Source organism: Coregonus clupeaformis, chromosome 40 (genome assembly GCF_020615455.1).
Source record: "Coregonus clupeaformis isolate EN_2021a chromosome 40, ASM2061545v1, whole genome shotgun sequence".
Classification (NCBI taxonomy): domain Eukaryota; kingdom Metazoa; phylum Chordata; class Actinopteri; order Salmoniformes; family Salmonidae; genus Coregonus; species Coregonus clupeaformis.
This window is the reverse complement of record NC_059231.1, coordinates 28,956,678-28,969,440: the sequence shown is the minus strand read 5'-3', so window position 1 is coordinate 28,969,440 and position 12,763 is coordinate 28,956,678. Positions and strand designations below refer to the sequence as shown.

The window sequence follows — 12,763 nt, the reverse complement described above, 5'->3', positions numbered from 1 at the left end:
TCCTTCCAGACTCACATTAAGCATCTCCAATCAAAAGTTAAATCTAGAATTGGCTTCTTATTTCGCAAACAAAGCCTCCTTCACTCATACTGCCAAACATGCCCTCGTAAAACTGACTATCCTACCGATCCTTGACTTTGGCGATGTCATTTACAAAATAGCTTCCAACACTCTACTCAGCAAATTGGATGTAGTCTATCACAGTGCCATCCGATTTGTCACCAAAGACCCATATACTACCCACCATTGTGACCTGTACGATCTCGTTGGCTGGCCCTCACTACATATTCATCACCAAACCCACTGGCTCCAGGTCATCTATAAATCACTGCTAGGCAAATCCCCACCTTATCTTAGTCACCATAGCAACACCCACCCGTAGTATGCGCTCCAGCAGGTATATCTCACTGGTCATCCCCAAAGCCAACACCTCCTTTGGCCGCCATTCCTTCCAGTTCTCTGCTGCCAATGACTGGAATGAACTGCAAAAATCTCTGAAGCTGGAGACTCTTATCTGCCTCACTAACTTTAAGCATCAGTTGTCAGAGCAGCTTACTGATCACTGCACCTGTACAGTTGTGGTCAAAAGTTTTGAGAATGACACAAATATTAATTTTCACAAAGTCTGATGCCTCAGTTTTTATGATGGCAATTTGCATATACTCCAGAATGTTATGAAGCGTGATCAGATGAATTGCAAAGTCCCTCTTTGCCATGAAAATGAACTTAATCCACAAAAAATATATAACTTTTCCACTGCATTTCAGCCCTGCCACAAAAGGACCAGCTGTCATCATGTCAGTGATTATATCGTTAACACAGGTGAGAGTGTTGACGAGGACAAGGCTGGAGATCACTCTGTCATGTTGATTGAGTTAGAATAACAGACTGGAAGCTTTAAAAGGAGGGTGGTGCTTGAAATCATTGTTCTTCCTCTGTTAACCATGGTTACATGCAAGGAAACATGTGCCGTCATCATTGCTTTGCACAAAAAGGGCTTCACAGGCAAGGATCTTGCTGCAAGTAAGATTGCACCTAAATCAACCATTTATCGGATCATCAAGAACTTCAAGGAGAGAGGTTCAATTGCTGTGAAGAAGGCGTCAGGGCGCCCAAGAAAGTCCAGCAAGTGCCAGGACCGTCTCCTAAAGTTGATTCAGCTGCGGGATCGGGGCACCACCAGTGCAGAGCTTGTTCAGGAATGGCAGCAGGCAGGTGTGAGTGCATCTGCACGCACAGTGAGGCGAAGACTTTTGGAGGATGGCCTGCTGTCAAGAAGGGCAGCGAGGAAGCCACTTCTCTCCAGGAAAAACATCAGGGACAGACTGATATTCTGCAAAAGGTACAGGGATTGGACTGCTGAGGACTGGGGTAAAGTCATTTTCTCTGATGAATCCCCTTTCCGATTGTTTGGGGCGCTACCATCAGTCTTGTGTCATGCCAACAGATAAGCACCCTGAGACCATTCATGTGTGGGGTTGCTTCTCAGCCAAGGGAGTGGGCTCACTCACAACTTTGCCTAAGAACACAGCCATGAATAAAGAATGGTACCAACACATCCTCCAAGAGCAACTTCTCCCAACCATCCAAGAACAGTTTGGTGACAAACAATGCTTTTTCCAGCATGATGGAGCACCTTGCCATAAGGCAAAAGTGATAACTAAGTGGCTCGGGGAACAAAACATCAACATTTTGGGTCCATGGCCAGGAAACTCCCCAGACCTTAATCCCATTGAGAGCTTGTGGTCAATCCTCAAGAGGTGGGTGGACAAACACAAACCCACACATTCTGACAAACTCCAAGCATTGATTATGCAAGAATGGCCTGTCATCAGTCAGGATGTGGCCCAGAAGTTAATTGACAGCATGCCAGGGTGGATTGCAGAGGTCTTGAAAAAGAAGGGTCAACACTGCAAATATTGACTCTTTGCATAAACGTAATGTAATTGTCAATAAAAGCCCTTGACACTTATGGAATGCTTGTAATTATACTTCAGTATACCATAGTAACATCTGACAAAAATATCTGAAAACACTGAAGCAGCAAACTTTGTGAAGACCAATACTTGTGTCATTCTCAAAACTTTTGACCACGACTGTACACATCCCATCTGTAATTAGCCCACCCAACTACCTCATCCCCATATTGTTATTTATTTTGCTCATTTGCACCCCAGTATCTATATTTACACATCATATTCTGCACATCTATCATTCCAGTGTTAATATTAAATTGTAATTATTTTGCACTATGGCCTATTTATTGCCTTACCTCCATAACTTACTACATTTGCACACACTGTGCTTTATCTTGGCCAGGTCGCAGTTGTAAATGAGAACTTGTTCTCAACTGGCCTACCTGGTTAAATAAATGTGAAATAAATAAATAAATAAAAATTAGTGAGGCGTTTCCTTTTGAAACCGGATATTATCTCCATACTCAATGGCTTTCAGTGTATGTCAAGAGTTACGCTACGGCTAGGCAGTAGGCTTGTAATTGAGGTGATAATCTCTGAGGTGATAACCTTGTATTTGCCCTTTGATTTGTCAAAAACTGTAAACAACTTGTCAAGTCATGTGCTCCGGTTGTTGTATACACTGTAACACGCACATTGAAGATTTGTAATATGCTGAAAAGTGGCCAAACTAAGTTAATCTTATTTGGAAAATGGGTGCAGCCGTCTTTTACTTTGTTTATTTGCATCTTATTTTGAATGGAATTCTGGAATAGAGAGTTTTCACTTGTCAAACATAAGCAAACATGGCTTCCATTATAAAGAATTTAGCTGCTGTTAGCTTAGCTTACACGTATCTCTTTTCTAAACAATATTACATTTTTCCCTTGTGCTCACCATAGATGCGGTATATTGTAAACAAGTCTAGCTGTTAGGTCGCTAACTTATGTTTGGTTTTCTGTCAGCGCAACCTGTTATTTAGACTGGTTTATGGAATGAGTTTGGCTGTGGATGTGTTCCGTGTGATGCTTGGATGATCAAGTTAGCATTTGTCTTTCACAATAAAAGGTGAAATTGAGGAATGAAGGTGAAGAGCTTTATTTTCCATCAGTACAAAACATTATTTAGATGCTTTTCAGACAACAATGATATTTAGACGTGATGGTTGCATCATATGTAGATGTTCTGTTGCTACTGTTCCAATCACATATTTATGATGGAACATGGCTGGGACCACTCAACATTGATCACAAATATCTGATCATATGCGTCAAAAGGTTAATGTTTGGGTTAGGGAAAATAGGATTTTGAATGGAAATAAATTTCAGGTCCAAAAAAGGATAGTAAAACATATGGTGTGTGTGTGTGTGTGTGTGAGTGTGTGTGTGTACTGTACAGTATGTTTGTGTGTTCTGATCCATTACCTCAGCCAGGTAGAACTCGTCGTAGTGCCTTCGGTGGTTCTCGCCCTTGTAGTAGTTGCTAGCGGCAACGATTACGTCTACGGCAACCATGGTCAGAATAAACATGTGGAAGACGGAGGAGCGCATCAGTTGCTGCGGAAACAGAGACATTTATTTAGCATTCATGTAGAATAAGGACACATTGACATCTAGTCTCTAACAAACACACCCATCCAGATACCCACGTCCACATATGACAGGTTTCTAGGGCTGTCCTAAATGACACCCCATCCCTCATATAGTACACTTCTTTTGACCGGACCCCTATGTGTATGTCGTTTCAGTTATGCCCTAAAACACTTTTGTCTGTACAAACAGCATGAGGCCTGCTACAATATACACTGAACATAAATATAAATGCAACATGTAAAGTGTTGGTCCCATGTTTCATAAAATAAAAGATCCCAGATATTTGTGATATGTACAAAAAGCTTATTTCTCTAAAATAACACAAATGTGTTTACATCCCTGTTGGTGAGCATTTATCCTTTGCCAAGATAATCCATCCACCTGAGAGGTGTGGCATATCAATAAGCTGATTAAACAGCATGATCATTACACAGGTGCACCATGTGCTGGGGACAATAAAAGGTCACTCTAAAATGTGCAGTTGTGTCACACAACACAAGCCACATACGTCTCAAGTTTTGAGGGAGCGTGCAATTGGCATGCTGACTGCAGGAATGTCCACCAGAGCTGTTGCCAGAGAATGTAATGTTAATTTCTCCACCATAAGCCTCCTCCAATGTCGTTTTAGAGAATTTGGTAGTTCGTCCAACCAGCCTCACAACCGCAGACCGCATGTAACCACGCCAGCCCAGGACCTCCACATTTGGCTTCTTCATCTGCGGGATTGCCTGAGACCAGCCACCCGGACAGGATGAAACTGTGGGTTTGCACAAACTGCCAGAAACCATCTCAGGTAAGCTCATCTGCGCGCTCATCGTCCTCACCAGGGTCTTGACCTGACTGCAGTTCGCCATCGTAACCAACTTCAGTGGGCAAATGCTCACCTTCAATGGCATGCTGGAGAAGTGTGCTCTTCAAGGATTAATCCCGGTTTCAACTGTACCGGAAAGATGTCAGACAGCGTGTATGGTGTCGTGTGGGCGACAGGTTTGCTGATGTCAACATTGTAAACAGAGTGCCCCATGGTGGCGGTGGGGTTTTGGTATGGGCAGGCATAAGCTACGGACAACGAACACAATTACATTTTATTGATGGCAATTTGAATGCACAGAGATACCGTGACGAGATCCTGAGGTCCATTGTCGTGCCATTCATTCGCCGCCATCAACTCATGTTTCAGCATGATAATGCACAGCCCCATGTCACAAGGATCTGTACACAATTCCTGGAAGCTGAAAATGTCCCATTTCTTCCATGGCCTGCATACTCACCAGACATGTTAACCATTGAGCATGTTTGCGATGCTCTGGATCAACGTGTTCCAGTTCATGGCAATATCCAGCAACTTTGCACATCCACTGAAGAGGGACAACATTCCACAGGCCACAATCAACAGCCTAATTAACTCTATGTGAAGGAGATGTGTCGCTGCATGAGGCAAATGGTGGTCACACCAGATACTGGCTGGTTTTCTGATCCATACCCCTACTTAATTTTTTATGTATCTGTGACCAACAGATGCATATCTGTATTCCCAGTCATGTGAACTCCATAGATTAGGGCCTAATGAATTTATTTACATTTACTGATTTCCTTATATGAATTGTAACTCAGTAAAATCTTTGAAATTGTTGCATGTTGTGTATATATTTTTGTTCAGTGTATATTTTATTTGCTCCAGATACTGTATTTGTATACTATGATTTGGTGAATGCATTCATGACAGTCCCAAGCCGTTAGATATCAGGAGTCTGTACTGCTACATTCCCTGGGTGAATCACTTGATATTTTGGGCGATGGGAAATTGTCTGAGGAATATTGCCATTGGTGTATGACATCTTGATTTATGGTTGAATGAGTCTACAATGGAAACCTGTACAGTGAAAGCTGTTTGCCAAAGCACATTGTCATTGTTTCCCTATGCCCTTGATGCAACTTCCTTCCACAAGGAACCCGAAGTGAGGGCAGATAGAAACATATCAGGCATTCATGTTCAGATTACCATTTCACATGGGGCGTGAGGGCGTGAGGGCTGAGCAACCCTGACCCACCTCGCCTGCTAACAACGCAATGCTAGGTCATTAAGGTCTTTGTCCTAGTGCCACAATCCAGATTTAAAAAATGTCAAAAGTAATTGAGTTTCGAAGGTGTCTGACAAATTATTTATTGCCCCATATTTACCACCTGGCGATGTGAGAGAGCATCACTAGCAAGGTTGGCCAGCAAAGGGAAACAGAGCAAGCCTTCTTTAATGGTGGAAATATACTAACAACACAAGCACATCAGATACTAGGTTTGGACCCTAGAGCAAACGGACCTCCAGATCCTAAAAAAACAACATTGACACTGCAAACATGTGGCAATGGTTCCTACGCCAAGAGCCTGGCAGTGAGCGGATCTTCTTCCAGCAGGACCCGGCAGCAGCTGAGCTCATCTCCATCTCGCTGCCGTGGCGCCACAGTCAGCCATGGACACTCCTGCTACCAGGGTGGCTCTACAACAGCAGAACTCCACAAACATCATGCCGACGAGAAGGAAGAGATGCAGGAGCTGAACGTCCGCTCCGCCGGCTACATCGGAAACGTTCAGAGGCTGGAGCAGAGGGATGCCAAACTGCAGGCGGAACTGGATGTCCTGAAGGGCCACCACAAGGGGGGCCCCAGCGGCATCAGAGAAGAGTATGAGTTCAAACTCAAGGAAATAAGGGATCTAATCGAGGCACTGACACAGGAGATGGGGGCGGTGGACATTGAGAGGGGCTACATCGAGGAGGAGGTGGAGGTCTGGAGGACGAAGCTGGAGGAGGAGCTGGCTCTGCGGGAAGAGGCGGAGATGATCCTGAGGGAGTTCCGGCAAGATGTGGTCGACGCCATGCTGCAGAGGGCAGAACTGGAGAGGCTTGTGGAGCAGCTGGTGTCCGAGATCCAGTTCCTCAAGAAGTTCCAAGATGAGGAGGTGGCCAACCTCCTCAAGCAGATTGAGGACTCTAAGATGACCGCCAAGCTGGAATCAGACAAACCTGACCGCCTACCAGCACAAAACTTGCATGGAGATTGAAGCCACCGCGGCCCGCAAAGTTCAGGAGACAGAGAACTTCAAGAAGCTCAAGGACATCGCCGTCAAGGAGGAGGACCAGATGAAGAGCATGAAGGAGGAGATCTCCACCTTCCACAGCCAGGTGACCAAGCTCCAGAACCAAATTGACGCACTGAGGGCCCAGAACGCTGCCGTGGAGATGCAGTTGGAGGCCATGGAGTATGCCTATCTGGACAAGGTTGGCAGGCTAGAGGATATCATTGCCCAGCTGGAGAACCAGCTGTGCCAGACCAAGCTGGAGATGAGCAACTACCTGAAAGACTACCAGGAGCTGCTTCACATCAAGTTGAGGCTGGACACGGTGATCGCCGTCTACAGGCAGCTGCTGGAAGGAGAAGAGACCAGGCTGGGTATCTCGGGAGAAATTGATAGCCAACACACCGCCTGAGCCGAGCCTCGCACGCTCGCTCGCCTTCTTGACCATGCCTGCCAACCTCTTACCAAGTAACAAAACTGAGGACGTTTACACTAATGTATCCCAACTACTACTATTTAATAAAGCTTGACCATTGCAAAATAAATACTGGTAGACAAATACTTTTTCATGGAAATGGTTTCAGGCTTTAAGTCAAATCTTTGTATAGTTTTCTGTGATCATATAGCAACTGGCATGGGAACCATACGATTCATGGTCTAATTACCCTTCTTACTTTATGGATATAATAAGGATCTGAATATGAGCTTCACATTTTCTGGAGAATAGAGTTACAATGCACATGATCAAGGAGACTTAACTGAGATGATGCTGACCCATTACCTGAGATGGTTAGCTGACACTGATTTAGTCAGTTCTACAGTGTTCCCCCAAGAAGGAAGGACCATAGCTTGCCAGTCCCTGGTACAAAAGGTTGAGAAACATTGACCTAGAACAATAAGGTCCAAGGGGGTGTGGTATATTGGCATTATTGCTTTTACAAACCGGTTGTCAACATAATACAACTATTAGTGAAAAGATTTCATTAAAAATGTTATTTTTATAGGGAAATTCACACTATTTCATCATTCAACCAGAATAGGCTGGACTAAAATGTGGTTGCAATGCAATCAAAGAATGGTTGCTATGCAGGCTGGCTAACCTTTAATCTCTGGGCTAACGTTTTTGTCCCTTCCTAGCTAGCCATCGACTTGCTAGCTAGCCTCTGCAGCTGAGATGACAGCAAACTAGCCTCATTAAAAAATATATATATATATTATTTTTTTTACATTGAAACATTTTTGCTGAGGTCGGAGGCAGACAGGAAGGTTTATACAAACCCTCGTTGTTGCAAATCAAATGCTTGGCTAGAGGCAAGGGTAAATAATGTGTTAACAAAAGCTTTATTTGCTTTTCTCTTGTCATTTGCTGTGGTAGGCGTAGGTGATACTACAAATAGAACAGTAAACATGTATTTTTGTGTCATACCTGTATTTATTGTCTCATTTACAAACAGCTGGAATGTTGTTTTAGCCAATCAGCATCCAGGATCCAAATCGGGTTTATAACAGTCAGTATACAGTACATCAGTATACTGTGGATTTCTGATGTCCTTATACCCATCCTGACTAAAAGTGCATGTCTCAGAGAGAAAGAGATGGAGAGAGTGGGATAGGGAGGGTGGAGTGAATGTAGAGATGGAGAGAGGAAGAGTGGTATTCCACAGGGCTGGGTTGAATTACTCTGAATAGGAGTTGAGGGCACAGTGAAATGACATTTCCCTTCAGTGACTCAAATCAAATCAAAACAAATTGTGTTTGTTACATGCGACGGGAACAAAAAGTGTGGACTAACAGTGCAATGCTTACTTACGGGCCCTTCCCAACAATGAAGAGAGAAAGAAAATAGAGAAATAATAGAAAGTAAAACACGTAATAATACAAATAATGATAGGTACATAATGAGTAATGATAACTTGGGTATACAGTATCTCACAAAAGTGAGTACATATATTTGAGCATATATTTTCATGTGACAACACTGAAGAAATAACACTTGCTACAATTTAAAGTAGTGAGTGTACAGCTTGTATAACAGTGTACATTTGCTGTCCCCTCAAAATAACACAACACACAGCCATTAATGTCTAAACTGCTGGCAACAAAAGTGAGTACACCCCTAAGTGAAAATGTCCAAATTGGGCCCAACGTGTCAATATTTTGTTTGCCCACCATCACTTTCCAGCACTGCCTTAACCCTCTTGGGCATGGAGTTCACCAGAGCTTCACAGGTTGCCACTGGAGTCCTCTTCCACTCCTCCATGACGACATCACGGAGCTGGTGGATGTTAGAGACCTTGCACTCCTCCACCTTCCGTTTGAGGATGCCCCACAGATGCTCAATAGGGTTAAGGTCTGGAGACATGCTTGGCCAGTCCATCACCTTTACCCTCAGCTTCTTTAGCAAGGCAGTGGTCGTCTTGGAGGTGTGTTTGGGGTCGTTATCATGTTGGAATACTGCCCTGCGGCCCAGTCTCCGAAGGGAGGGGATCATGCTCTGCTTCAGTATGTCACAGTACATGTTGGCATTCATGGTTCCCTCAATGAACTGTAGCTCCCCAGTGCCGGCAGCACTCATGCAGCCCCAGACCATGACACTCCCACCACCATGCTTGACTGTAGGCAAGACACACTTGTCTTTGTACTCCTCACCTGGTTGCCGCCACACACGCTTGACACCATCTGAACCAAATAAGTTGGTCTCATCAGACCACAGGACATGGTTCCAGTAATCCATGTCCTTAGTCTGCTTGTCTTCAGCAAACTGATTGCGGGCTTTCTTGTGCATCATCTTTAGAAGAGGCTTCCTTCTGGGACGACAGCCATGCAGACCAATTTCATGCAGTGTGCTGCGTATGGTCTGAGCACTGACAGGCTGACCCCCCACCCCTTCAGCCTCTGCAGCAATGCTGGCAGCACTCATTCGTCTATTTCCCAAAGACAACCTCTGGATATGACGCTGAGCACGTGCACTCAACTTCTTTGGTCGACCATGGCGAGGCCTGTTCTGAGTGGAACCTGTCCTGTTAAACCGCTGTATGGTCTTGGCCACCATGCTGCAGCTCAGTTTCAGGGTCTTGGCAATATTCTTATAGCTCAGGCCATCTTTATGCAGAGCAACAACTCTTTTTTTCAGATCCTCAGAGAGTTCTTTGCCATGAGGTGCCATGTTGAACTTCCCGTGACCAGTATGAGGGAGTGTGAGAGTGATGACACCAAATTTAACACCCCTGCTCCCCATTCACACCTGAGACCTTGTAACACTAACGAGTCACATGACACCGGGGAGGGGAAAATGGCTAATTGGGCCCAATTTGGACATTTTCACTTAGGGGTGTACTCACTTTTGTTGCCAGCGGTTTAGACATTAATGGATGTGTGTTGAGTTATTTTGAGGGGACAGCAAATGTACACTGTTATACAAGCTGTTTCTTCAGTGTTGTTACATGAAAAGATGTACTCAAATATTTACAAAAAATGTGAGGGGCGTACTCACTTTTGTGAGATACTGTATATACAGTGCATTCATAAAGTATTCAGACCCCTTGACTTTTTCCACATTTTATTACGTTACAGCCTTATTCTAAAATGGATTAACTAGTTTATTCCCATCATAAATCTACACACAATACCCTATAGTGGCAAAGCAAAAACTGTTTTTTAGAAATGTTTGCAAACTTATGAAAGTATTCAGACCTTTTACTCAGTACTTTGTTGAAGCACCTTTGGCAGCGATTATGGCCTCAAGTCTTCTTGGGTATGACGCTACAAGCTTGGTACACCTGTATTTGGGGAGTTTCTCTCATTCCTCTCTGCAGATCCTCTCAAGTTGGATGGGGAGTGTTGCTGCATAGCTATTTTCAGGTCTCTCCAGAGATGTTCGATTGGGTTCAAGTCCGGGCTCTGGCTGGGCCACTCAAGGACATTCAGAGACTTGTCCCGAAGCCACTCCTAAGTTATCTTGGCTGTGTGCTTAGGGTCGTTATCATGTTGGAAAGTGACCCTTCACCGAAATCTGAGGTCCTGAGCACTCTGGAGCAGGTTTTCATCAAGGAGCTCTCTGTACTTTGCTCCGTTCATCTTTGCCTCGATCCTGACTAGTCTCCCAGTCCCTGCCACTGAAAAACATTGCCACAGCATGATGCTGCCACTACCATGCTTCACCATAGGGATGGTGCCAGGTTTCCTCCAGACGTGAGGCTTGGCATTCAGGCCAAAGAGTTCAATCTTGATTTCATCAGATCAGAGAATCTTGTTTCTCATGGTCTGAGAGTGTTTAGGTGCCTTTTGAAAAAGTCAAAGCGGGCTGTCATGTGACTTTTACTACCATAAAGGCCTGATTGGTGGAGTACAGCAGAGATGGTTGTCCTTCTGGAAGATTCTGGAAGATTATCCCATCTCCACAGAGGAACTCTGGAGCTCTGTCACCTCCCTGACCAAGGCCCTTCTCCCCCGATTGCTCAGTTTGGCCGGGCGGCCAACTCTAGGAAGAGTATTGGTGGTTCTAAACGCCTTCCATTTAAGAATGATGGAGGTCACTGTGTTCTTGGGGACCTTCAATGCTGCAGAAATGTTGTGGTACCCTTCCCCAGAACTGTGCCTTGACACAATTGTGTCTCTGAGCTCTACGGACAATTTGCTCTAACATGCACTGTCAACTGTGGGACCTTATATTGACAGGTGTGTGCCTTTTCAAATCATGTCCAATCAATTGAATTTACCACAGGTGGACTCCAAGTTGTAGAAACATCTCAAGGATGATCAATGGAAATAGGATGCACCTGAGCTCAATTTCGAGTCTCATTTTAGAATAAGGCTGTAACGTAACAAAATTTGGAAAAAGTCAAGGGGTCTGAATACCTTCCGAAGGCACTGTATGTACATACCAAGCAGTGACGTAACCATTCAAGTTGCTCTCAATGGTGCAGCTGTAGAACTTTGAGGATCTGAGGGCCCATGCCAAACATTTTCAGGCTCCTGAGTGGAAAGAGGCGTTGTCGTGCCCTCTTCATGACTGTGTTGGTGTGTTTGGACCATGATAGATCCTTAGTGATGTGGACAACGCTCACGGCCCGCCCCGTCGATGTGAATAGGGGCGTACTCGGCCCTCCATTTCCTGTAGTCCATGATCAGCTCCTTTGTCTTTCTGACGTTGAGGGAGAGGTTGTTGTCTTGGCACCACACTGCCAGGCCTATGACCCCCTCACTATAGGCTGTCTCATCGTCGTAGCTGAGTACACATCCTGGTAATCCGTCTGGTCTTGCGGCCTTGTAAATGTTAACCTGTTTAAAGGTCTTACTCACATCGGCTATGGAGAGCGTGATCACACAGTCGTCTGGAACAGCTGGTGCTCTCACACATAGTTCAGTGTTACTTGCTTCGAAGCAAGCATAAGGCATTTAGCTCGTCTGGTAGACTCGTATCACTGGGCAGCTTGCGGCTGGGATTCCCTTTCTAATCCGTGATAGTTTGAAATCCCTGCCACATCCGACGAACGTCAGAGCCGGTGTAGTAGGATTTGTTCTTAGTCCTGCATTGACGCTTTACCTGTTTAATGGCTCATCGGAGGGCGTAGCGGGATTTCTTATAAGCGTCCGGGTTAGTGTCCCGCTCCTTGAAAGCAGCAGCTTTAACCTTTAGCTCAGTCTGGATGTTGCCTGTAATCCATGGCTTCTGGTTGAGATATGTACGTACGGTTACTGTGGGGATGACGTTGTCGATGCACTTATTAATAATGCCGGTGACCGATGTGGTAAACTCCTCAATGCCATCAGATGACTCCCGGAACATATTCCAGTCTGTGCTAGCGAAACAGTCCTGTAGCTTAGCATCCGCTTCATCTTGACCACTTCCGTATTGAGCGCATTACTGGTACTTCCTATTTGAGTTTTTGCTTGTAAGCAGGAATCAGGAGGATGGAGTTATGGTCAGATTTGCCAAATGGAGGGCAAGCATTGTATGTGTCTCTGTGTGTGGAGTAAAGGTGATTTAGAGTTTTTTTGTCACTAGTTGCACAGGTGACATGCTGGTAGAAATTAGGTAAGAAGGATTTCAGTTTTCCTGCATTAAAATCACTTGAAGTGCCTTCTTGCTTATGGCCCTATACAGCTCGTTGAGTGTGGTCTTAGTGCCAGCATCGGTTTGTG

The 12,763-nt window shown here is 44.8% G+C and overlaps 1 protein-coding gene and 1 pseudogene across 3 annotated transcripts in view; one reads left to right on the top strand and one right to left on the bottom strand.

The window, feature by feature from the left end:
* The window catches only part of nalcn (sodium leak channel, non-selective), a 327,441-nt gene that overhangs the window by 199,753 nt on the left and 114,925 nt on the right, over positions 1-12,763 (bottom strand). For all 3 annotated transcript variants that reach the window (XM_041863638.1, XM_041863654.1, XM_041863648.1), the window contains one exon: positions 3,380-3,511. In XM_041863638.1, coding sequence (XP_041719572.1) covers positions 3,380-3,511 — 132 coding nt within the window. The remainder of the gene's footprint in view (positions 1-3,379; positions 3,512-12,763) is intronic.
* On the top strand, positions 5,558-7,031 carry LOC121547789 (annotated as a pseudogene).